This window comes from Cyrtonyx montezumae, unplaced genomic scaffold (genome assembly GCF_038088225.1).
Source record: "Cyrtonyx montezumae isolate F1298 unplaced genomic scaffold, pur_monq_1.0 scaffold_1, whole genome shotgun sequence".
Taxonomy (NCBI): Eukaryota; Metazoa; Chordata; class Aves; order Galliformes; family Odontophoridae; genus Cyrtonyx; species Cyrtonyx montezumae.
Window position 1 is genome coordinate 22,147,569 of NW_027071825.1, and position 26,105 is coordinate 22,173,673.

The following is a 26,105-nucleotide window of genomic DNA, read 5'->3' on the forward strand; positions in this document are numbered from 1 at the left end:
GGACTGTCATCCTCTTCTCATTGTGCTTTGATTGCTGGAGTGCCCTCTGGGCTCTCCTACAGTCTTTTCCCATGGCTGGTTTGAGCAGTTCCCACCAACAGCAACAGGGAGAGAGAGCAAGTACAGACAAAGGTTGGGAAATAAAGTGAGTTGTCGGTCACATCTTTAAGTGACCAACTTATGATGAGGTCACACATCTCCACTGTGCGTGGAGGTTAGTGGCATAGTTCTGCAAGATGTATCTGGCTCTTTTCACCAGTTTACAGGGTCTGCTTTGCAGTTTGAAAAACATTTCAGATTTCTTCTTGAAGGGAAAACGAGATGTAAACCTGGCAGTGCTAGTGCTTTTCAGCTAGTGGCAAGTCTTAGCAGAAACCTTCGTAGTAGGCGCGTGTATATGTGTGCGTTCAATACAGTGGAAGTTTAACTTGGAGTATTAGAGAGAATACAAAGCAATAACAATAAGGTATTCCTTTTAGAGACAAAAACTTGATAAAAGCTATTCAGCAGCTGTTTGTTATAAGAGTAAAAGTGGTCGTTACCTTTTATTCCTCTCCTATGTGCTCCGTCTCTTGTTCAGCCCAGGTTGCCCCATGCATGAGGACAGCCAGCAAAACCTCTACTGAGGGCTTCTGTTCAGGTGCCTGAAAACGTGTGAACTCTATGTTTCAAGTATTAAGGTGTTAAAAAAAAAAGTTTAAACAAAACAAAAATCTATGTTGGTACATGTTAATCCCACCCCTCTTACCAGTTTCTTTCTCCCCATCCTGTTCCAGCCCCTTTCCAAGCTTGCTGGGCCATTCCTGCAGTTTGCAGCCAGTACATGCTATCAATTCCTCCATTTCAGCCTCCCTTGCCACCTCTTCTGCTGGTCCAATCTCCTCTTGGCTGCTGTCACTCAGTACCATTCTCCCCTTGGCCCCTGCAGCCATCTGTGTCCACTTCTTAACCTGCCTTTGCCCAGCTACAAAGCTCCAGCATTTGTGGACACAACTAGCTCTCAGTTCAGTCTGTCTGATGGGACTTAGGGACCCCAGGGCTGGGAAGCTTGGAGGGGAAAAAAGCAGAGTTGCATAGTCCCAGTCATGGTTCTGGGGGCACCACTGGTATGCCTGTGCTGAGAAGTTATTCCAAGAAATATCTCGCACTTTCTCATGGGAATGAAAGCCAACAGCAATTTACAGTTAAACTTAAGCTTTTGTTTTTAAGCAAGTCATGTTTGTTATGTTGGATTGCAACTATTATTTTAGAAATCTAACTATGCACTTGAGACCAGTTAAGTCCCCAGTAGATTTCTTTCCTAAATTTGCTTTTATTGTAACTCAGAGTCTTGTTGGCTTATTACACCAGTTTCAAACTGACATATAGGCGGTGTCTTTCATTTCAGTTTAAATGAAAACAGCTGCCATTAGCCCTGTATTTACTTAACTGCTGTAAAAAATGCAGCGGGTTATAACATCAGCCTTTGGATCAAAATAATCTATAGAGTACAGCACAGCTAAGCCACTCTTCCTACCCCAAGCAGGGACCTTTAGTCTCTGCAGGATATCTGCAGTGCAGCACACACCACCAGTAGTCCTCTCCGTGCAGCGTACAGAAGTGAGAACATGTGTACATCCGTCCGTTGTGGGAGATAGCATTCAAAGCTTAGCCAAAGAAGATACTTCCTTTAATGCATTTCTCCTTAGGAAGGTGCCAATGCTCCATGTCATAGATGTAGTTAGAGTCCTTGGCCTTTCTTCCAGTTACAAATGCAGTGGTGTCAGTGCCAGTATCAGGCCAGTGCCCATGTGGAAACCAGCCAGCTGGGTACTAAGCTTCAGATTTCCTGTTTATTTCATAAGAACTAATGTACAATCTTCAGATAGACATGATTGGACATTCTCACTGGTACAGAGGTGAAGGGCTGTACAACCTCTTAGTGGAAGCCCCAGACATTCTGTATGCCAAACTGATTTCCCTTTGCATTAATCTCTCCTCTTTCTCTTGCTCGTAGTATGTAAATGTGTAAGTCAGGACCAGAGGCTGTTTACAGGGAAGCTGATTCATGCGGATCATCTGCCAGTGTGTGGAATAAGTCACTGGAATAGGTTCCTGAGTTCTGAGCTGCCACTGATCTGAGAGAGAGCTGCTGCAAGGAGAGCGTAGACAATAAGGATGTTGAACAGCATGGGAGTTTCAGTTGCATAGAGATAAGCAGGTGCACGTCCAGCCAGCAGCTAAGACTGAAGTTCCTCCCCTTGTTTTCTGAAAACTGACAGTGAGTTTTGAATTTTCTACAAATATTCTGGATAGGTCCTTAGTCAAACATCACACTCAATGGGACTTTTTTTCAGTCTGCCTTGTGTGCTTGCTCTCTGTAATTTTTGTGTTCCTGGATGGACTTCTCTTAGGGACTGCTTTTTGTGATGAAGCACAGCACCCAAAGAGGCTCTTAGCAAAAAAAATAAATAAATAAGTACAGAGTGGGATGGAGAGTTTTGCAAAGTCTGTGCGCTCTGTTGTGTTGGCCAGCTTCTGATCTCAACCACTTCCTCAGCCTTCCTTTCTAGCAGTTCTCATCCTGCTGATGTAACAGACTTCAAAAGTGCTCTGAAATAATACACATTTCAATTTAAATGATCAATAGCAAGTATAGTGCTAAGGCTTTTTGATCAAAACCAGTCGGATTTTGCCATCAAGCAGCAAGAATATGTTCATACAACAGATGTCTGAGGCTGGTAGCAAACTCTGGAAGATATGTAAAGCAAACAGAAGCCACCCAGGCTTAGAAGGAAGATACAAACAAAATCTCTCTGGGAAGTGATGATTTTCTATAAGTTCCCATGTCGTGGGGTTAAATAAATATGGTCTTGAACATCCTCTGCCTTGGGGTCAAGTGAACAAAAGATGTTGTTTCCGTCTTTCAGAGCAAAAAGCAGAATTCTTAGTTACTCATCAAGTAAAGATGGTCTAAAACTGTGCACTGGTGAGCAGCTGACTTTCCTGAAGGTTGCTGCTCAGCAAGCCCTCTGTCTCCAGGTGCTGTTGGCTCATTCTTGGTGCTCAGAAGCCAGATCTTTTTCCCCGTAACTCCCTCTCGAAGCTGGTTTGTTTGGCCCCAGACTGTAAATTTTGTGCCACTCTCGTAGGTACACAAGGTTCATCTCTTGGCTACATAAACATAATCTCTAGAGATGCTTCCCTTGCCATTTATGATTTCATGTCTAGATTTAGCAAACAAAACGCCGTAGCGTATGTGCAGGAGAGGGTCTGGAAGCTGTGCATGTAGAATTACAACCTACCTGTGCGATGAAAGTTAAGAGTGTCAGCTCGCTTTTTTTCAGGAGCTCAGTGGGAGTCCTACAGAGCATCAAGGCTCCTCAGTCAGGAGATAGGAAATGTGAGAATGTCTCCAGGCTGGCAGAGTGCAGGCAGGCATGGATGAGCAGCGTGTTGAGTTGCTGTTGTTCTGCCTTAATAAGGATTGTTCTCTGGTGTTGCAGACGTACTTCACCCCTCATGCTCATGTTGAGTTCTGCTCTATAGGTTGGGACTGAAACCTTGCCAAGGAATTTTAACTACAGATTTTAGTCATATTGTAAGATGCCGCCGTTCTCTTTTCCAAGTGATGTACCCTAATCTTTTCTCTCTGCAAAATCGATCGTTGCCTGAATTCAACTTGAAGTTTTTGACAGTCTTTGAGAGATGCTGTGCTTCCCACCAGTTTTCTGTTAATCTATGTTGTCCTTGACAGGAAAAAGATGATTAAATTATTCATAGAATTATGACAGAAATCATTCAAGTATTCTGCGCACAAAAGAAATGGAATCTGTGTCACTTGAGTTCATGTTTGTTTAGTTAGACAGGAAACGATCAAGAAATGAAATCATAAAGGCTTGTTCCCCAGTGACTTTTCATAATGGTCTGTTTACCTAAATTGCTAAATAACTAACCTATTTTTATGTATTCTTAAGAACAGGAAGATGATTTCAGAGGATCTTCTGTGTCTTTTTGCCGCTTCGTTATTAGGAAAATCTCTTGGGTTTTATGTGATGTAGCAGGCTGAAGCCCCAGCACGACTGGTCTTCACTATATGGACAGGATAAACGCTACAGATGGCATTTTCTTAGGAACACACTGTCCGAGAAGGGGTAGAGAATGAGTCATAAATTAATTGGACTTCACATCTAGTATGTCAAATGCCTGTGCAGGGTTATTACACCAGATTGTTTTTCCATATGAAAGACAAGCTATATAAAATCCCCAGTGTAGGAGAAAAAGGAAACCCGTGATGCTAGCTGCCAGTATGGATGCCACATGCCAGATCCGAGTGCGTGTGCCTCACTGCAGAGAGCCTGCCTTCTCAGTGTCCATCACTCCTGGAGCTGACACTGCCAGGTGGGTACACTCTCCCACCAGGCTGCAGAGCACTGAGCACCGTGTTGCAAAGGAAAGAGAACATTTCAGTCCTGAGGTGAGGTGGTGTTCGCTGTCTCAGCTGTACCAAACTGTGTTTGTGCAGCACATCGTAATTCTAGCCTCGAGTCCAGCTGATCTGCTGTAATACGTTTTCAAGTGTTGTAAATTTAAGATTACATAATTCCTCTTAGTGTTAAATTAGACGTGGCAAATAGAGTTTTATGTTTGTGATACACAGGCCAGCTTTGATTATTGGTAGCTCTTTATTCCTGCCGTGATCTGAATCATAATTATCCATAATGAGCTCACCCTGTAAAAACATTTAAAAAAAAATGACTGCAAAGAACTGCTAGAGGAGGTTCACACTTATGAGTTCTGTCTTGAGGACATCACTGGAGTAAACCTAGAGATTAGGAAAAACACAGCAATCCAAGATGGTCTTTTTCTGTGTTTTGGTTGCGGTCTCTAAGGAGACTGCAGCCAGCAGGGCCAGCGTGATGCTGCCCTGCTGTCCTCTCACGAGCCCAGCTTGCTGTGCAGGGACTCTTCCTCACCCACTCCATAAGGCACACCTTACCTCTGCCTCCAGGGTCTTCCTAGCTGAGCCTCAGTAGCAATCAGATGGCAGCATTGCTGTAGGAAAGTTGTCCTGGGATTTTCAATTTCGGTCATCCGCCGTCGTATCATTCCACCATCTGCCTCTGACCTGTGCCTTGTTCTGACGTGCTCCATGTGAAGAGCTGGTGGCACGTCCCTGCACAGCAGCAGTATGCTCTGGGTGGCTGTGGGTGGATCAGCAGTCTGAGCTACCCCTCCCTGTGCAAAAGAGACATCTCTGGTTCAAGGCAGCTCTCCTTTCTTGGAGCCATAAATCTCCTCTTGCTGTAGCTGGGAGGCAGAAGCCTTTGAAAGTGACTTATCATTTTTATTAGTGCGCCGTGTTCACATAGGCACTCTACAGCATATGTGGGTGATTTATTGCTTTTAATTAACTGGCAAATGTATTGCATCAGAGAAGCTCACACGGAGGAAAGCGCTTGCCCCATGCAGACAAAAGCTTGCACGGAGGTTGTGTGAAAAATATTCTTCTACAAGCAAGGGCTGATCGCAGTATCTAAATAAATGAGGTAATTTTATGTATACAGATGACACAGGTGGAAATTTCAGCTCACTATCTGGATACAGTCCAGCCTATAAAGACATTTCAGCTGTAAGTGAATACAGGCTCTCACCAGCCTTCACTCTTACAAGAGTGAGACGCTTTAACATTAGGTCACGACTGATAGTGGGTGATAGAGAAGATCCACACCAGTAAAAAAAGTAATGGCTGCCTGTGGAAGAAAATTAAGTCAAATAATTCCATTAATTTTATCAGTAAGTGCCTTCAAGCAGAAATGCTGAAGAACATACTAAATTTAACTTTAAAGGTGAAGGGCTGCATGAGGATGGGAAAACATGCAAAGCAAACACCGTGGGGTAAAATGCTATCAAATGGCATGGAGATTGATTAAAGATTAAAACCTCCATGCAAAAGGGCCTTTAGAAGGACCCTCGAAAATCCAGCAGGCTTAAATAGTGCATTAAAGTAAGTTCTTAGAAATAAGGAATGCTCTCTTAAACAATGAGAGGGAATTAGAAGTATCTAAACGAGGGAATTAGAGCACCATTTCTGGGTGCTTAACATCAAAACATAAGAAGTCAAGCCAAAAATGATACTGAGGAACAACTTGCTTAAGGCATGAAAAGTAATAAAAAACATCTCTTTCAGAGGAAGCCTGCCAGGGAATCTGTAGTGCTTGCAGAGGACCAAGGTGTAAAAGAGCACTTAAAGTTGAAGTCAGTGCTGTTGAAGGAAACCTTGAAGTGTTCTTGTGTTGGTGTTAACCACAGAGGATATATAAATATCAGAAGAAAGAAAAGTGACAAATGGGGTCAGGAGCTGTAAAAAGTCACGTCTCACTTCAGCACACGTTGGCTGGAACTGTGAGAGGGATAGACTGGGCCAAGAGAGCAGAGCTGCTGCAGTGGCTGGTCGTACCTTGGGGACAGCGAGTGTGAGGATGGGCTCCTCAATGCAGCAGCTCCAGTACTGTGCATTTTTTTTATCAGAGATACTTTGAGATGTTGTAAAACAATGAAAGACATGGGGACAAAAACAAAAAACAAAAAAACAGCAAGGATGAACATGAAGAGTAGCAGGCTCTGTACCAGAGTGACTACTGAATTAGGAGGAGATGGCTTGAGGGAGGAGTTGTAGCAGAACATGAAGAGCCATGAGTGGTGTGGGTAAGGGCACTAGGAAGCAGTTCTTTTCTCTTTAAACTAGCACCAAAAGCATATGCTTGCCCTGACTTTCACTCCTGCTAGCTCCATGGTGGGCATGAAGAGGAACATGCCCATACTTCTTAGTTCTGTGCTGCCACACTCAGAGGAAGAAATCCTCCAGCTCTGGCTCTTGAAATAAGTCTCCAGTAGAATGCCTTTTTTAGGCTGCTCTCCATGTACAGCTATTTGTATGTAAGTGTCTATGTCTGGTCCTGCAGACCATGCAGGGAGTTTGTTTACAAGTTCTGTGCTTCCTAGGAAGCCATGGGTGGTTCTGCCTAACAGAATTGCTCTCTCTCCGGCCTCTTTCTTTCACTCCCAAGAGAACTTTCTGTGTAGCACAACTGTGCCTTGCCTTTGTTTTCTCCTTTTTTTTTCCCCAATTCTTTGTGTAAGCATTGCCTCAAGCTGGTGAGATTTCAGATATGGCCATAGCTGTGACAGCAAGCATGTCCACAGCCAGTGCTGTCACAAATGCCTCGGTGTTTCCAAGAAATACTCTACCTGCTGGAGCTTTAAATGCTGCTGATTCTGATCTGCTCCTCTTGAGAGAGCCATCAGCTCCTTCTCCAGACCAGCATAAAAAGCATGTGGAGAGGAAAAGAGAAGCACCCAAGATCTCCCTTAACATGCGCTGGGGCCTGAGGGCAGCTGAGTCTGCAAGCTTGCAACTGGTTCGCTTAGAAACAGCTGCAAGCATCAGTCTGCTCTTACAAAGAAGTTTCTGGAGTCTTGATACAACTTTCTCCCTTGCCTGGAGAAACCCTCTGTAACAAGTAAATCTGTAAGTATTTTAGAAGCCCCGCTGCCTTGTTGCAGTGAGTGTATTTTTAGTCTTTGTAGCTGTTAGAGCAACACTATTTCATTTATCTACTTATTTGGTAGCGGGGACCAACCCTTCAGCTGGAAACGCTGTCCAGATGCAGCAGCTAGGCTGGTCAGGCTGCTCAGGGGAGAGGGAGAGGATGGCAGCACAGATAGGGCAGGGGATCCCTGGCTTGTGCCTGGGGACAGCTGCAGTGTGTCAGCAGGGTGGGCACGGAGCTGTGCAGAGCAGCTGGTGCCCTCATCTCCTGTGAAGTTTGTGTTTTCTGAACGCTGAGCTGCCCTAAATGCCCCAAACGGATTGTGTTTTGGGCCAGCACAGGTTGCAGTATGAATTGTTTTGGTAGTTTGGTGCTAAATCATTCTTTAAACCAAACTTCGGCCCTGTCAGCCAGCACAAAGCAAGCAGCACCTCTGTTGGCTCTTTGAAAACTGGTGAGGTTCCTGCTGATGTGGTAATAGGGCTGCAGAAGGGTTGGAAGTGTAAATGAATGCCAACACAGACTCCGCTGGGAGCCTGACGTGGCACAGAAAACTTGCTTGTTAGAAGGAAGTGTGGAAAACACAAAGGGGGGGAGAGGCATTTGTTCAGCAGATATGCTTTTGAAAGAAGCAGAGGTTTTGTATCATCTTATGCAGAGGTGATTCCCTGCTGTTTGACATCAGTTAAACTAGTTCTGTGGGTCGTGTGCTATCATCTACACTGTTGTACATAAGGAGGGGTAGTTCTCTAGCCTTAAGGTGTGTTTCTGACTGACACAGGTAGTTAAAATGCAAACAGGGCAACTGATGTGCCTCCTCACGTCTTATTGAGGACGTGTAGTTCACAGCTATGTGGTTGACGTTAGCTATGAACATATAAATGATTGAAAAGTTCTGCTAAAGGGAGGAGTTTGGGTGGTTTGCTCTTTCTAATACTCACATTTTGAAAATCTAGTTCTTCAAATAGTAAGAGAATCCTCCACTTTCTTCAGTAATTGCTAGCAGTGGTTATTCCCTCGGCTTTATTCGCTGAACGTGGTTAGCTTGCACTGCTGGCTTCATCTTTCACCAAATGGATCTGGCAATGCTTTTGTTTGTAAGAGGGACTTCCCTGGAGGGCTGTGCTGGGGATTGGATGTGTGTTCCCAAGGCCAGGCTCACATGCTGTGAGTTTGGTAGGACCCAAGCCAGGGAGCTCTGAGAAGGTGCAGTCTGGGAACAGCAGTGCTTGGCACAGTTCACCTCACTGTTATTTTGAGGTAGTCTGTGTGAAGCACAGCCTTTAAACCTGGTAACAAATAGGAACTGCAGCACATTATTTTGGCCTGGAGAGAATAGCTTCTTACTAATACAAGGATGCTTCGCCGTCAGGGTGCAGGACACTGGGGCTGGCTGCCTAGAGAGGTTTTGGAGTCCCCTTTTCTGGAGATATTAAATAGCTGTTGGGGTGCCTACCTGTCCAAGCTGCCGTAGGGAGCCAGCTTTAGCTTGGCTTGGACTGGGTGGCCTCCAGAGGTTCCTTCCAACCCCTACAATTCTGAGATTAAACCTATCTGGGAGTTTTGTTTTGATGTTGTATAGTGTGAAAGGCTGTATGTTCTGAATGCTGGAGAGGAGCAGTAAATCTGTTCATAAATCCAGACACCTCTACAGGACATCCTGCAGCTTATGCCCAGCCCGAGGCCGTCCTGCCCAGGTGTCTGCCTCTTCCCTCACTGAAAGCTCATCTACTGGCACACCATCAGCAAGTCCGACAGCTTTCTTCCTCCTCCTTCCTGGGAAAGAAGGCTGGTTTGTATCAGCCCAGGCCCCCTCCCATCTTGCAGCACAGGGGAGCGCAAGCAGCGTTGGGCCCAGCTCCTGGCTTGCAGGTATAGCAGGGTCCAGTGCAGCTGTATTCCATTGGCTTGTCCACAAAACTGATGGTGGTGCGGTCACGAGACCACCTAGTTTTAAAAGATCTGATGCAGGAATCACCAGGCATTAGCATTAAAAGCCTGGTGAAGGGTGAGGCTGTTTTTCTTGAGGCTGAGCTGATTATTTCTGGGCCTGTTGTGCTGCTGGCTTATACACCGTGTTCTTCAGCCCTCAAGCTGCTTCTGCCTGGCCCCATTTGTACTTGTGCTTTTCAGTTCTCCTGAGCACTGTACTTAGCTTTTGCCTTTGCTGAAGTGCATCCTGATCTTGGACAGCTTCTCTCTTTTATCGAAGCTGTACTTCAATGCTCCAAGGTGATTGAAATCTCTCCAGCTTCACATCTTCCAGAAACCTTATAAGCATGCTCTCTATTCATCATCCAGATCATGAAACAATTTAATGGAATCGAGCTGAGGCCGGAGCCATGTGGAATCATTTCTGGAATGCCTGCATGTTTGACTGTGAGCTGGTCTTTCCAGACACCACGCTGCACTGACTGCATCCAGGTCTCATCCGCTCACGTGCAGAGCATCAGCCCCTGTGTTACTGTGCTGGGGGGGCCAGGGCATGACCCAGCCGTGGTGGCAAGGTGTCAGGGGCTGGCACGGCTTTCAGCCTGCTCCTGTGTACAGGATGCTTTGAACAGGGCAGGCACTGCACCCCTTGCTCAGGGTAGTGGTTGAACCACAGCATTTCAGAGCCTTGGCTTACTAAATCATGGTCCACTTTGTCGTAGAGGGAGCTGGAGGAAGCTGGAGGCTGGGCGAGAGGGCTGGGCTCGTTCCCATGCTCTCTCTGCCACCCACACAGAACACGGTTCCCTTGCTCACATCGCTGCTCTCTGGGGCTGTTATTATTCTGTGTTGTGCAATGCCAGGGAACCAACTAGTAACCCACTGTGCTGGCTGCTGCAGGCAAATGCGGGGTAGTCTGGGGAGCTGACAGAGGGGTTTCTTAACTCTGGCTGCCAGCCCATCCCACCTCACCAACTTGTGGCTTTGGTGCACATTTTCTCACATAGCCAGGGTCCTGCAAGGCTGGGAGCCGTATCTGTAGCTGGCTGTGCTGCAGGAAGCCTGTCTGTTCCCACATGCTCTCTCCAGCCCAAAGGCCAGGCAACCAAGGGACAAGAGAAAGGGTGATGCAGAAAGCACCCCTGGATGAGCGTCCCCAGCATGGCCCTGCCTGGGGACACAGCACAGGGATGAGATGCTACTCAGGGTCCTGGGGTCAGCTTACGGCGCCAGGCACAGCTGCTCCTGGACACAATCACTCGGTGGCACATTCAGAGCTTTTTCCATTTCATTTCTGCAGGTGGGAGCTTTGATTTCCCCTGCAGGCTCCCAGCCCTCTTAGCAAGGGTTTGCTCCTGCTTTTCATTACTATCCCAGACATATTTGATCTAATGGCTTCTACAGGTGGTGTAGGGTGCAAGAGGGTCCGGCCACGGTTGTCAGCTGTCATCCAGAATCAGAGTTAATCCAGGAAAGCAGTAAGAATTAGTAATGTATATTGCATTCCTCCAGTCCATACGCTTTCCATTAGGTCTCTTCCATCCTCCTTAGCACAGAAAGAAAACCCTGCCGATGGCAGTTGGCGTTTCCCACTCTGAAAAGCAGGGGCTGGTCGTGCCTGGAAATCTGATCTGGGCTCTCGCATTCCTGGACACACTGTCTATGCAGGATAGTCTCCCACCTTTCAGTGCAGGCAGCAGATGCTGGCCATGTGCACGGCTTGTTTGGCTGCCCAGCAGCTCCTGCACTAAGGGACGTGCCCAGCCTGGGGCTGTGTGCGGCAGGGCTGGAAGCTTTCGTAGCTGAACTCTCTCCCTCTCCTGGAGACATCTCTTGGCCTTTCTCACAGGGCAGATGAGTGTCAAAGAACTCAGAGGGCACTGCGGATCACGATCAGCAGATGGGAAGCTGTCACTGGCTCCTTCTTACCTCTTTCTCTCAAATGTTTTTCCAAAGGCAGGTCTTTTGGTTGTGCCCGTCGTGGTCTGCTTGATCAGCAGCTCCACAATGTCCTGCAAGTACAGCAGCCAGGTCAGCATGCTAATGAAGCACAGTTAATTCTTTGAGTGTTTGTATTTTAGCTTGTTTTTAGATAATAATCTGAAGCATAAATTCCTCTAGATCATCAGTGTCAGCAGGGTTACAGTATTCTTAAACCAGTAAGAGAAAGTGAAAACATTCCTCTTTCTTAAATAAGCCCGATCTTTAATCAGTCCTATGCTTCAGTGCCTCGAGAACAACATTTCAGTAATAAATGTTGCAGGGCTAACTCTGACTTTTGTACTTCTGCAGAGAACGTGATCAATGGGAAGGACTACGAGGTGATGATGCAGATCGACTGCGAAGTGATGGACACCAGGATCCTCCACATCAAAAGCTCATCTGTCCCTCCCTACCTCCGCGAGCAGCGCAGAAATCACACCAACACCTTCTACAGCTCATCCCCCTCTGTCTCCGAGACACCCCACACCCTGAGGGCCATTGTCAAGTCCCTGCAGTAGCTCCTGCACAGCAGCACAGCCCGTGCACCCAGCATGCAGCAGGTCCTGCTGCCAGACTGAGCCTTGCCATTGGCACGTCCCTGGGGCTCCGGGCACAGCAAGGGCAGTTTAGCCCATCCCTGTGCCTGATGCTGCCAAGTGGCTGCATCCTGCCTAGCCCGTGGGTTGCAGGGCTCTGCTGGCCTCTCACTGGGGACAGTCCTGGGGGACTGACAGTGTGGTGCCCAGTGCCAGAGGTGCAGGCAGTGCACACTGCCTCAGTCCTGGTGTCTGGCATCAGCCGGTGTTCAGCACTGGCACAGGGGGAGCACAGGCTGTCCTTGCTACTTATGCACTGTCCATATTTTTGGTTTTTTGTTTTCTCCTTGTTAAAATGTCTCCTGAGGTCTGGTGCTGAGCACTGGGGTCCTACCCAGAGACACTGCTGTGTTGCAGGCCGTGCCTGAGGCCAGGCTTTCCCCAGTGCCCAGATCCAAGCTGCAGGCAGTCCCGCCTCATCCTGGCCTTGCATCCCAGAGCATCCACCCCTGCCAGAGTGGCCGTTCCTGCACCTTGTCACCCCATGCACCTGCCCCAAGCCCTTCCCCACGCAGCCTCCCTTGAAGGTGTGCTGCAGGCCAGTGGTGGAGCCATGGGGCAGCCCGGCCACGCAGTGAGGAGCGTTAGCCCTGCACCACAAGCTGCTCACAGCCAAGGCACTACAAGCAGAACAACCTGCACTGCCACCAGGTGAGACCTGAGCCACAGGGACAGCTGCACAGGAGCTCTGTGCACCCCTCCACCCAGGGAACTGCAGTCAGGGTCTCCCTGCAGTGGGAGAGTCCCATGGTGGGACCCAGCAAGGCTGGGGCTGGGCGTAAGGCTGGTGGTTTAGCTCAGCATGTGCACTGCTAAAGGTTGTACTGCCTTTGGTTTTTTTGTTTCTTTTTTCTTTTTCTTCCTTTTTTTTAATTTTGTTTTGTGTTGTCTTAATGTCAGGCACTATTTAATGTTTTCACTGCTAACAGCCTGCTGAGCGTCTGTGGGCCCGTTGTCAGGCAGCACCCGACTGGGGCAGCAGCTGAGGGGCTGTGGTGCTGGGCTGGGGAGCAGCAGCCGTGCGTAATGACTTCAGCATGTTGTTAACATGATTTCCCCCCCTCACAGTTTTAGCACAGAAGATGATCAGCTTCAGTTTGCCAGACCGTTGGCTTTCCCTCGCCGTCTGAACCACTCACTGACTGATGTGGGGTGTTTTGTTTTGTTTTAAATATTATTATTATTATTTGTGTGTGTGTGGCTGTTAGGAAAGAAAGGTCGACCCAGCAGTAAGACAAACAGCTCGGGGGGAGGAAGGCGAGGAGCAATCCACCCCGGTAAAATATGTGCCTTGCAACACTGTGGAAAAGCTTTGCCCTTTGCCACGTAGTCAGCACCGCACGGCCCCGTCCCCCGGCGCGAGCTGCTGGGAAGCAGCCGGGCTCGGCGAGGGGCCTGGCCGTGCTCCGTGCACCAGTCCTGTTTTCCTGGCCCGGGCCCCACCTGACAGCAGGCCAGTTCGCACAGCCCAGAAGCTCCCCGGCTGTGCCCCAGCCGGAGGCACACAGCCCTCAGGACATGGGGGCTCTGGTGGGGCCCTTTGCTGCCAGGGATCGGCAGCACCCTGGGGTGGGTGGCAGGGCGGTGTCCTCAGCCTGGCACAGGGGGCCTGGGGACGTGCCGCAGCCCCTGGCAGGGGCAGAGATCACCTCTCTTCCCACGTATCCTGTCGTGTGTCCCTAGCACTGAAGGCAATAAAGTGGTTGTCTTATTTATTACTATTATTCATTATTATTTTGCTTGATACGGTGTTACTTATGCATAAGATTGGAAGGCAAAGTGCTGTCTTTTGGGCTGCTGGGTACAGTGCTGGCACTGCCAGGCACCGCTGGCGACAAGGAGGACAAGCACCATCCCCAGCCATCTATTTTTTGTGCGTGACCCAGACCCAAAGAAAGCCCCAAGCACTGCAAAGGTACTTGATCTTTTATTATTAACAGCGGGTAAATACAAGGCGGTGCCAGGCTGGAGGGGCAGAGGCTGGGACCTCCACGAGGCAGATAGCAAAAGGGGACTATTTTGGTTACAAAACGCACAAACAGAAGTCATCTACACATATTTACAGTGTCCCACTCCCAGCTCCCAGCCCAGCACCCACAGCCCTCCCCCAGGCCAGAGGGAGCCCCCAGGGCAGGCTGCAAAGGGCAGAGTCAGCGGGAGAAGGGACAGTCCTCAGCTAAGTGCCAGCACCGGGGCTGCTCACGTTGTACAGCAGGATCTCCCAAGCACCCACTGACTGTTGGGTGGGAGGGTGGCCTCCAAAAGGGACGTCTGTCCCTCCACCAGGATGGGTGGACGCCACCATCCCGCAGGGAGCTGGTGCCTGCAGCAGAAAGGCCAGCTTCACACCAGGCCTGGGGTTAAGCGCTGATGGCTTTCATCTAAAAAACATCAGCAGGGTTATGTCAGGGCCACCTCCACCTCGGCGTCCCCCTAAAGGAGCAGCCCTGCTGCCACGCGCCCCGCCACGCTGCCCTGGAGCACGGAGGCGAGGTCACACCAGGGACAAAGGGATGGTCCTGGCCTGGGGATCGATCTACAATCCACCATCTGAACAGCCTGAGACAAAAACCCATCACGTACTCTTTGATTTGTACAAAATAATAATAATAATAATAAAAATAATAACAATAAAAGGTGCTGGTGGCCCTTTGCTCGCAGCGCCCCATCACGGGGCTCTCAGTAGGCAAAGATGACATGGTAGGTGACCTGGTGGCCATTGTCCCAAGCGTAGAGCAGGCGGTCCTTGGGGTTATAGTCTATCTGCGTGGTGTAGGCGTACTCATTCTCAAAGAGCAGCCGGGGGATGATCTGAGTGTTGGTGTGCGTGTCGAAGGCATAGGAGATGTTGGCGTTCCTCTTGTTGTAGCTGTCGACCGCGTACAGGACCCCGCAGATGACGAAGCAGTTCCCATAGAAGTTTTTCCGCAGGCCCGTCCGCCACGTCGTCTCTTTCTGGGTGCTGAGGTCGGCCGCGTTCAGCTTGCTCAGCACAATCACCTCCTGGTTGAAGCCCTCGTAGCTGATGGCCGGGTAAATGACCCACAGGCCGTTCTCGTCCACGGCGAAGTCCACGTCTGAATGTCCGCGCCACCGCCACGGCGTGGACTCCTCATAGGCCACGTCGTGCAGCATGGCCCAGGCGGCCACGTACCGCTGCTTCAGGTCGTACTTGATGATGTTGCGGGTGAAGGCCCGGTTGTAGTAGAAGGACCCGTTGTAGACGACGTGCCCCGTCCCGATCCAGCTGTAGGGGAGCTTGTAGGAGTTGCTCCAGCGCCCTGAGGGACAGAGACACCGCGTGGGTGAAATTCTCCCTTCTGGGGCCCAGCCCTTAGCCTGTGGCCCCCTCCCAGCCCCCAAGGTGACAAGCGTGCTCACAGCCACCACACCCACACACCGGGTACCACCACCCGAGAGGGTCCATCCCATCATCGTGGTGGGCAGTGCCCCCTCATGGAGCTGGGAACGGTTTTAGGACAAAGCCGTGACGACGCGGGGACAGTGCAACCCCACCTTGCTTGAAGTTGTCGAGGTTCCTGAACTCCACCAGCGTGTTTCCGTAGTAGTAGTTGGTGACATAGATCCGCTCCTCCCTGGCCAGAGGGTCCTTCATCCAGGCGCCCTCGTTGCGCCCGTAGGTGTTCTGAGTGGTGGGCCCCGAGATGGTGGACAGCGTGTCCTTGCAGCGTCCTGCGTGGGCAGAGGGGATGGTGAGGCCAGAGCCAGAGCAGCCCCCCCTGCCCAGCAGCACACTCCCCACTGCCACTCCATCCCCCCGCCCACCGCTTGCACAGGGAGGGGTGCTGCGGTAGGTTCCAGAGTTAACAAGTGGCACTGGATGCCCTGGCAAAGCACTGCCCTGTGTCTCCATTCCACCTCCTACCTACGATCAAACTCCGCACAGTGGGAGGAGACAGGACCTGCAGCCACGCGTGTGCACTCACCGATGATGTTCCTGATGTCCTCCTCCTCCAGGGCTTGCTTCGGGGTGGCAGGGATGGTGGTGCTGAGTGGTGTGGGGGTGCTGGCATGCTCTGGGGGTCCCGGGCTGCTCCCCATGCCGGGCTCAAGGCTCGTCCCCTCATCCCGTGAGGTCAGGGTGGTGGTGGACACGTCAGGGCTGGGTATGGAGCTGTTGGCCATGGGTGGGCTCTCTGTGGCCGTGGGTGCCACCACGCTGGCTGATGCTGTCGGCAGCTGTGGGGTCTCCTCCTCGGGCAGCACTAAGGGCGTGGTTGCAGTCTCCATGGTAGGGGGCGACCGGCTGGCAGCGGTGGGGTCTGGTGTCGGCCCCACAGTGGCGGCAGTGGACGGGGGCAGGGTGGTTGGCACAGTGCTGGGGTCAATGCTGGGGGTGGGCGGCCACCCCACTGGGGACAGTTTCCTCCCAGCCTCGCCCGCCCGCCCGCTGGGCCGCAGCAGCTGGTCCTCGATCAGTAGATCCACTGTGTTGTCCCCACTGAACAGCTCATCCTCTGCTGGGCACAGACACGGGTCAGCAGAGCCTCAGCTACCTGCCCTGCACCTCCCCTCGCTACCCTGTGCTCTTCGTTCTGAATCCATCTGCCTTTTTTCTCTAATTCCTGGACCTGAAGTCTCCTGTGGCCTTGCAGGGCTGCACTGACCTGACCTGGCTGCCTAGCCAGCCTTCCACCCAAACTGTGTGTGCTGCTTTGTGCTGCTGGTCTGTTAGGACCTGCCTCGCTGTGCCCCGGGGCACCCTGCACCGAGAGAGGGATCCTGGCTCCCCGCTGAGCCCTGCAGCACGTGTCCCTGGGGTGACATCAGGCACATGTGCAGGACTCAACGCCTGTGCAGGACTCAACGTACGTCATCAATTCGTGTTTCCTTTCTGGAGAGCTGTTGATTCTGTGTTTCTGACTGTGACTTGTTTCCTTAGCTACCATGTTTTCCATGCAATAACAGCACCACACTGCTCCCCACACACGGGTCAGAGGCCGGATGCTCGCAGCGGTGATTTACTGATCAATGTAGATCAATACACCCTGCTTCAGCCACACAGCATGCCATGCAGGAGCAGGACTTGATCATACAATGCTTTGCCCTCTACTCCATGTCTCCACCTCCTGCAGCTCCAGTTTTGGCCTTCCCATTCCAGAATTATCAGCTCATCCATCCCTGCTCCCTGTTGCTCAGTTCTCTCACTCACCGACAGCCTTACCATAACCCTCTGCATCCCTGCCTCCTCCTTGCACCCGTGGGACTCCCAGCACACAGCCCAATCCCCCTGCTCCCCTCCCTACCTCCTGGAGCCAAAATCACCGTGACAGCACTGCCAGACACCCCCCCATCCCCCCCCAATCTGCAGTGGCCCTGCACATTTTGCTCGGGGTGCAGGTGGCAGCCACGGGCCGGACTCACGTTGCTCCTCGATGTCGTTGTCAGACTCAGAGGACTGTGCCTTGTAGTAGGTGACCCCCCTCACAATGGTGGGCTTGGAGGGAGGGTGGCTCCGCGGGCTCAGCTTCCTCTGCAGGAGCTGCTCGGGCTTCCCGTCCTCGGGAGCGAGGTGCAGCTCTGGGAGGGACTCGACAGAGTTGATCTGCTGCGAGATGGTTTCATCCTTCAGGAACCTTTCTTCGTACTTGCCCTGTAAGAACCGAGAGAAGTTGTTTATGGGATGGGCCCAAACAGCCAAATTTGGACCCTTGAGGACTCACTCAGCCCCTGGGCCACCAGTGGCAGCATGCAGCTGTCCTGGGGCTGAGCAGGGGCCAGGAGCCCAGCGCTGTGGCAGCTGCAGCTCATGGCTGCGGGATTTCAGCTCATTAAAGCAAAAAGGAAAGCCAGCCCGAGCATTGAAGCGGTGCCCATTTGGCTGAGGGCGGGCCCAGGATTCCTTTGGAGCCTGGCTGCAATTAACAATGAGAGGGAATATTGGGAAATGAGGTCGCTCAGGGTGACAGCAGCCCTGTGCTTTGCTCCGCTGGACAGGGCAGGCTCAGCCCCAGCGAGGAGCAGTGCTGCGGGGATCACAGGGGCAGGGTGCGCCAGGAACCACTCTGTCTGACTGCTCGGGATGGAGAGCAGGGAGCAGCAGGCTGCGTGCCCCAAACCCTGCTAATCCGCGGCGTCCCAGGCTCCCAGCCGGCCGCGATGACATCAGCCTTTCCGAGCACTCGGCCCCTCCGACCTGGAGGAGCACGAGGGGAGGCTGGAGCAGCTGAGCCAGCCCAGCCTGCCTGGGGAGAGCAGGGAGAGCATCCCTGCAGCTGATCGGTGCCGTGCAGCCCTACCTCGGGGTGCACATATGCAGCCTCTGCGTCCCGCTGCAGCGAGCTCTCGATGTCGGCCAGGCTGTTAGAGATGAGGCTGGAGCAGTTCTCCCCACCACGGCGCTGGGGCTCTGACGGGGGCTCCTCCACGCCGTGCTGCGTGGTGTTCCTGGACATGCCCTGGGAAATGAGAGGGAGGATGTGATCCCAGCCCTGCAGCCGGGGCATGGCAAGCCCTGAGCTCTCGGCTCTGTCCCTGCGAGGCTGGGTGTAAGATGCTCCCCCTAGCCCAGTCCTTTGTTTTGAATCTGCCCTGCCATTAACTTCTCCTAAAATCCACCATGACCTCTTTCTGTGACCCCAGAACTGCCAGCTGAGGCAGCAGCTGCAGGCTGAACACAAACCAGAGGCACTCACTCTGCAGACTGTATCCCGGGGTTCATTGCCTCCACTGACACCATTTGGGTGCAGTTTCTTGTTACATTGGAAATAACTTGCAGCCCTTCTCCTCTCTGACCCAAACCCCATTAGCTGGCCACCCCCAAAAGCATCAGCGTGCCTTTGCTCAGGGTTTGTGAGCCACGGCATTAGTGTTCCATTTCCAGGCTGAGCGCATAACACCAGGACTTCCCAGCAAGGTTTTTGCTGAGCTGAAGGTGCTCTCCCAGGAGTGTCCCAGCGGCAGCACTGACGCCTTCCTCCCTTAGGGAGGGAGTCTGCTTCCAGCAGCCTTGTGCCCCTATCGCCTATTTTACTCAGTTCTTGGCCTGTGGGACAAAACCCACCTCCTTCAGCTGAGAACCACCCCAGAGCAGTGCCCTGTGATGCTCCCTGTGCCCACAGCCTGGGCCCAGCTGCCTCGGACACACCCTCGGACCCCCTGACATGACACCAGGCCCTTCTGCAGCAGATCCTGGGCCAGTACAGGCAGAAATCAGGGTGCGGAGCCAGCAACAGTGTGCTGCTCACAGCTGCTCGCAGCTCTGCCTACCTGCGGCCCCCCAGCCCTCTCGTGCTCTGTCACATCCCAGTGCTCTGCCCTCCAGCAGTGGCAGAGCAGCAAGAAGAAGCACAGAAGAGGCATATTATTATTTCCAAGCCCCCAGCCGCTTCCAGCTAGTCAGCCCCAGGCTCAGACAAACCCACTCCTCTTTTCTGACAGCACAGAGCTCAGCGGCAAACCCCAGTGATGTCTGGAGAGCACGCCAAGCCACAGGAAGAGGGTGGGATCAAAAACAGAAGCGTCGGTGCTTCATTAATTTTAGACCTCAAAACCTCTTTCCCCTTTTTGGGTCAACTCCCTGCTTGGAAACCCAGGTCCTGCAGCTCTGTGCTCCTCCCAGCTGCCTCCTCTCTGACCCCAGGCAGAGCACGCCGTGCCTTCCCAAAACGCACTGCAAGTGGAATTTTGGCTTTCCAAACCATTGCTGCTTGGCCACGGTCTGCAGGACTGTGCTGCTACAGGGGGAGTGCTCAGCACTCAGTCTAGCAGCCTGGGACCCCACGGCTGAACACTGCACCCCAAGGAAACACTCAGCTGTGGATGCTGTCTTTCTGTCTTTCTAGCAGTGCTGAGGCCACAGCTCTTCTCAAGGCAAGCCAAGATGCAGCTTGGTCCTGCTGAATGCAACTTCCTTGTCTGCCATCAGGTCAGCTGTGTGCACCCCGGCCATGACCCTGACACCGAAACCCAAAAGGACGGTGCTCTGACCCCGCCCACAGCCCTCAGGGACCTCCTTACCTCCTCCAGCCTCTCCACCCGGCCCACCAGCTTCGTTGTGACTGAGTGCAGCTTCAGCAGGTCCAGGCCATAGAAGGCACTTTCTAGCATCTCAACGATGGAAGACAGCTGTAAGGCAAAGAGAGCAGTCCATCAGGCTCAGGGCTCTGCTATGATGCACCCAGCCTGGTTTCTATAGGCAAAATAATGCACGCATGCGAGCACAAGTAGTTCAGTAAGAAGCAAGTTCTGCCTTGCACAGGCAGCACTGGGCCCCAGGGATGGTGTGTGCAATGAGAAGTGCTGCCCATGGCTCTGCCCAGCCCCAGGCTGCCCTGAGTGGCAGCAGATGAGCCAAGGGGAGAACCGCAGCTCTAATAAAAGTGAGCTTGAGATCACTCTATGAGTCTCTGCCATCCCAGGCTTGTTTTTCCTGGAGCAAGAAGAAACTTGTTAAAAAATAAAAATACTCATAAAGACAACAGCATGCAGGGACCTCAATCAGAGCCAGGCTACCCTGGAGGGGGATTTACCCAAGGGATGCTGCACCCTGCCTTCTCCTGACAGAGCCATTTTGGAGATGCCCTGCATGTGGCTTCTTTGGGTGAGGACAGGTGAGCTCAGGGGGCCCTGGGGACAGTGAACCCCCCAGCACTGCACTCCTGCTCTGGCTGCAGCCTCCCCTGCTGCCCCTGGGCATAAATGCAGCCGTGCAGCCACTGAGCATCGTTGGTGCGTGGGAACCTCTGCAAGAAGGCGACATTTTCTCCCAGCAAGTCAAACCATTCAGCAGAGCTCCATAAACATGAGAGCAACGCAGGCAGCACTGCTGGCGGCACTCGCAGTTTCCACCCCAGCCCCTGCAGTCTCCCTGTGGAGCTGACAGCAAAGGAAAGTTTCCTTTTGTGCCAAGTAAAATGGTAGCAGCAGCAGAGACAAGGATGTTTTATGGCTGTGCATCCACTTTTCTGCTGAGAACCGGACCGTGACGGCCGATACAATGCACGTGGGCTGCCAGATGGCCACTGGAGAAACACACTTCCACCCAGGCTGGATGGCTTCCACCAAGGCACAAGAGTTGCAGACCTTGTGAACCGTGTCCCAGCTCCTCCTGAGCATGCACTTGTTGAGGGTGTACACCCAAGACCCCCAGAACACAAGCTACACTCACAAGCAGAGGGGCAGCAAGTTGCAATCTCACTGGGATGCACTGCACGTGCAGTGGGGCACTCCTGGCACCACCCAGCTCTCATTCTGGGGACCTCCCCTGAGTGGTGCTTGTAGGAAGCCATCTGCTTTCACAGACTCATGCAGCAAAGGAAAGCCCCATGCTTTGCAAGATGGCCCTGGATGTGGATCCTCACCAGGCGGGCTGCAAGTGGGACCAGCTCCTAGAGGAGTGGCCGGGTGAGAGCCAAGCTGTGCCACACCATGCCAGCTGCATCCTGCCGGGCTCTAACCGAGCTCTATCAGCCACAGGGCTTTGCCTCAGCCCAGCTGAGCTTCCCGGAGAGCGAGGGACTGCTGGAGAGCTGCAGAGCAGTCCCTCCTTCCCCAGCACGTCGGGTTATCTGCCCATGCCTGTCAACTCCCCCCGCTGCGGGGAGCTCGGACAGCAGGCTGCTCACTGCCTGCAGTCTGACAAGATGAGGCACATCCCCAGCTCCAAACCAATGGGAATGAGTTGTCACACAGAGCTGACCTCAGCCAGCCCCACTGAGGAGGAACCCAGCACCAGCAGAAAACATCACAGTGCTCAGTCCCCTGCCCCCAAATGGTACAGGAGTGTCAGCACCTCTAAAGGGCAAATCCCACCTGCCACCACCTCCCCCAGGAGGGTAACGGCTCTCAGAAGGTGGTAGGGATGGACAGCATGTCTGACCACTGCAGCCACACGCCTCCATCTTCCTGTTGCAGCCCTGCTGCTACATAAAGTGCACGGACATGAGAGTAATAGGTAAACGTTTTCAAAGCAAAGAAGAGGTTCCAAGAGATCTCTTTAAAGGGACAAAGAGAAAGGAAAAAAAATATATTTAGAATCTACTGTGAATATTGTACTTTGGCCATGTTTCAGAGCCATACACCCAAGCTGTTCTCCAGCTGCAGCGGGCAGCATCTGTCCAAAGCAGACTAGACCATGCTCTCGTCTTAATGCAGCGATGGCAGAAGACAGTGCTACATGTCCATCTGTCTGTCCGTCCATCCATCCATCTCCAACCATCCCAAATCTCCACCTAGATAGCTCTCCATGCAGGCAGATAGCCCAACCATCTCACCCATCCCTCCACCCACAAAGGCTGGAGGCAACACTTCCCCAAGGCCTTCTGAGCACCCTCAACCCCAGCCTGCAGCCACACTCCTACCTTCAGATCTCCACTGTCCGCCTCCCGCAGCTTCTGCAGCCTGAAGTCCCCCTCGCAGGGGTTCAGTGCCGAAGGCGGAGCCACGCAGGCACACTTGCAGCCGGGCCCCGACGTGATGGTCTCCACGGTGTAGAAGTCCTCGGCTCGGAAGGAGCCCTGGTTGATGCGCTGGCAGGCACCGCGGCCCAGGGGTCTCACCAGGCACTTGCAGCGGCAGTCGGAGCCCTCGGACACCGCCTTCACCTTGTCGTAGTCACCTAGCAGCTGAGCACGGCACCGTCACGGCCCCGCCGGGATGCCCGACCTCCCCACTCGCTCTAAAGGATGCTCTGAACCTGGTAGGATCCTAACAGAACAACCCTACGAGCAGCGTAACCTGGCGGCGGGGCCGTGCTACTGATTAGCCCCATACAATGCCAGGAATTTCCTTTACGGAGATTTGCAGACAGCGCTTCTGAAAGCCCGAGCACAAAAATAACTTGGACGGTATGTTTCCAATAGGCTCCGCGTTAGCCGTTTCCGAGGGCAGACAATAGCACACGGTCGGATCAGCCAAACCCAACGGAGCCCTTTACCGCATCCCGGGCGGGGAGAGTCCGCACACAAAGAGGCTGCGGCACATCCCCACCCATGGACCCCCCCCCCCCTCCCCCGATCCCCCCCAGGGAAGTCGGCGTTTGAAAGCAGGAACAAAGCGGAGCGACAAACCCCCTCAGCAGATGCACCCACCCCGATCCTGCACGGCATCCCCCAGCACAGCGCGAGGCGCTCACGTCGCAGCACCCAGGGCGCGCTCAGCATCACCCCCTAAAAGCAACGTCCCCCCGAGCAGCACGGTCCCCGAGCAGCATCCCTCCGAAAGCATCATCCCTCCCCAGAGCGTCGCCCCGTACCTGCGAGAGGATGTTCTCCTGGTTGTCCGCCTCGTCCTGCAGCGGCTCTGAGGAGGGTCCTGCGGTGCCGGTGGGGGCCTGCCCTGCCCGGCAGCCGGCCCCCAACGCGGCCAGGCAGAGCAGCAGCGGCAGCGGCCGAGCCATGGGACGACGGGGCCGGAGCCGGGGCGGGCGCGGAGCCGCCGCTGCTCGCTCAGGTGCGGCGCGGCGGGCGCGGGCGGGGCCGGGCCGGGCCCCCGCCTCCATCCCCGCCTCCTTCCCTCCCTCCTTCCCTGCCTCCCCCTCGGCAGGAGGAGGAGGAGGAGTCCAAGCGGGGCCGGCCGACCCCCAGGGGCAGGTGGAGCCGCGTGCCCGCCCCGAGCTGGGATCAACCCGCGAGGCTCCTGGAAGGAGAAGTCATCGAGCCTGTGATAGGCAGCCCCAGCTTAGGGATGCTGTGCTGGACCTGCTGCTCTCCACCGCTGGGGAGCCCGCGGGTCACATCAGCATGCCCGGGCTGTAGCAGCCATGCAGTATTGGACAAGGGAAGAGCCTCTGATGTCGTCTATCTGGACTTCAGTGAGGCCTTTGACACGGTCCCCTGTAACATTCCTTCCTCAAAATTGGAAAGATACAGATTCAACAAGTGGAAGAGTTGTGGGATCACACCTGGAACGTGATGGTTAATCCCTCAGTGCCCGCGTGGGCAGCAGTGACGAGCAGCGTCCTCCGTGGTCAGTGCTCTTTAACATCTTTAACATAGTGGGATTGAGTGCGTCCTCAGCGAGTCTGTGGATGAGGAGGGACACAAAATGACCCAAGGGACAGAACACCTCTCTACAGAGACAGGCTGAGAGCTGGGGCTGATCAGCATGGAGAGGAGAAGGCTCTGAGGAGACCTGAGGGTGGCCTGCAAGAAAGAAGGGGACACCCTTTAGCAGGGTTTGCTGTGACAGGACAAGGGGAAATGGTCTCACGCTAAAAGTCCCATAGCCACCTGGCTGCTGTCTGGTGGCACTGAGGCTCTCATCCCTGCACACCTTGGGCTCATGGGACGAGCAGCCTGAGTGCACGGAAAAGGAAGGATCTCATGTGTTATCAACATCCTTTGTTGCTTTCATTTCTGTACAAGGGGAAGAAAGTGGTTCTGGTGGTATTTAGTTTGGGCTGAAGGCAAGTTTAAGCCTGTCCTCCGGGGCCAAGAGGAGACAGGGGTGGGAAGTGCAGACTCACTGCGGTCATCTCTAAGTTCTGAATATTCCTCCTCCAAGAAATGGCCCAACAGGACAAACACACAGAAGGAGATCGTGCCAACGTGCCTCAGGGTCTGCTGAGCTCTGTGGGATGATGGGAGGCTGCGAGCTCACCTGTGCACCTTCCTGAATGAGCTCTGCCACAAGGCTGGGGCTGTGCCAAACCAAGCTGAGACGTGCTGAGCTGTGCCATGCCGAGCTGAGCCAGTAGGGTGTCCCTGCTGCACAAAAGATGGGGCGCTGAGCTGCATCGGGCTGACTGGTGCTAGCAGTGATCCTACTCTTCTCCTCGGCACTGGTGAAGCTGCACCAGGAGCACAGTGCTGGGCTCCCCAGCACAGGAGGGACACGGAGCTCCTTGGAAGACCCTCCCGTGAAGGGCCACGAACACGAGGAGAGGCTGAGAGACCTGGGACTGCTCAGCCTGGAGAAGGTCTAGCTGGGGGCCAGCAGCTTGCAGGGTGCCCTGGAGGTCGGTGGTGGTACAGCCCTGCTGAACCCCCAAGTGAACGATCCGGGTGACGGGGCACCCCCAGCACATCTGCAGGCGACAAACCTGGGAGCAACAGCTGCTGAGGCACCAAAGGGCAGTGCTGCCATCCAGAGGGACTGGAGAGGTGGGCAGGTGGAGCTGAGCGAGAAATGCATTGTCCTGGTCCCTGGGAGGGCTCAGCCCGGAGCAGCTCGGCTCAGCACGGCTCAGCACGAGCCAGCGGGGCGACCTCGCTGCAAAGAAAAGTTCTGCCGTGCCGTGCCGAGCTGAGCTGCGCCGTGTTGTGCCGATCCAACGCTCAGAGGCACCGCAGCACCATCCCGCGGCACGGCCGCCTCTGCTGAGCCGCTGCACGCCCTGGGATGCTCACTGCTGAAATTCGCCACACGGAGCGTCCCGGGCTGTCCACCAGGCGTCCCCCAGGACCACCGGCTCCATCCCCGAAAGTTCGCTCTGCGGGATGTCCCGATGCCTGGGCTTGCTCCTCGCCCGCCCAGGACTCTGTACTTCTCGCTCAGCTCCAGGCGGTTCCCACCTACCCACCAATCCAGTCCCTCTGGATGGCAGCACTGCCCTTTGGTGCATCAGCAGTTTGTCGTCTGCAGACGTGCTGAGGGTGCCCCGTCACCCGGATCGTTCACGTGGACGTTGACCATCACCTGGTTCACAGCGGATATTTCCTTAGCTGAGAGTTACCCACATTTCCCGGTGGGGCACATCACCTGCATGCCTGGAGCATGCCAGAGCTGCCAGATCCTTTTCACGGCCTCTCCTCCTGCATTCTCTGGTCCCATGACCTCTGGTGGCAGACCACATCCTGATGGAAGAGACCAAAGCAGCTGGATGCAGGCTGCATCATCAGCACCCCTGCTGCACCACGTCACCCAGCTGTGTCTTCTAGGGGTCATACAGAGGAACAGTTTTGAGGCATATGCTGTCACATCCTTGGGCTCTGCAGCCCGAGGTGTCTCATGAAAGCAATGTTTCTACCACTGCCAAGGGCCACCTGAGCACCTGGAGTGAGAGGTGGTCCCAGCAGAAGCCTCTTAACCTGGGTCATGGCATGAGGGCAGGAGAGTGGATGCACAGCCCCTTGTGTATTGACTGATGCCAGGACAGGGA

The 26,105-nt window shown here is 53.4% G+C and overlaps 2 protein-coding genes across 3 annotated transcripts in view; one reads left to right on the forward strand and one right to left on the reverse strand.

Annotated features, from left to right (window-relative positions):
- ATF6 (activating transcription factor 6) overlaps positions 1–13,552 on the forward strand; it is a 72,540-nt gene extending 58,988 nt beyond the window's left edge. The window contains exon 16 of the mRNA XM_065744004.1: positions 11,757–13,552. Coding sequence (XP_065600076.1) covers positions 11,757–11,965 — 209 coding nt within the window. The 3' untranslated portion in view covers positions 11,966–13,552. The remainder of the gene's footprint in view (positions 1–11,756) is intronic.
- A 399-nt stretch (positions 13,553–13,951) lies between these two features.
- OLFML2B (olfactomedin like 2B) lies at positions 13,952–23,417 on the reverse strand. 2 transcript variants are annotated; one of them, XM_065743230.1, is made up of 8 exons: positions 23,259–23,417; positions 22,366–22,629; positions 20,024–20,131; positions 18,304–18,462; positions 17,429–17,657; positions 15,991–16,521; positions 15,560–15,736; positions 13,952–15,324 (listed from the first exon to the last, which is right to left on the reverse strand). In XM_065743230.1, exons 1-8 carry the CDS (start codon positions 23,400–23,402, stop codon positions 14,723–14,725), a joined length of 2,214 nt encoding a protein of 737 aa, XP_065599302.1. In that variant the 5' UTR covers positions 23,403–23,417; the 3' UTR covers positions 13,952–14,722. The 2 variants fall into 2 exon arrangements, with proteins under 2 accessions (XP_065599302.1, XP_065599292.1); XM_065743220.1 differs by having other exon boundaries at positions 15,991–16,524.
- Positions 23,418–26,105: the final 2,688 nt, after the last annotated feature.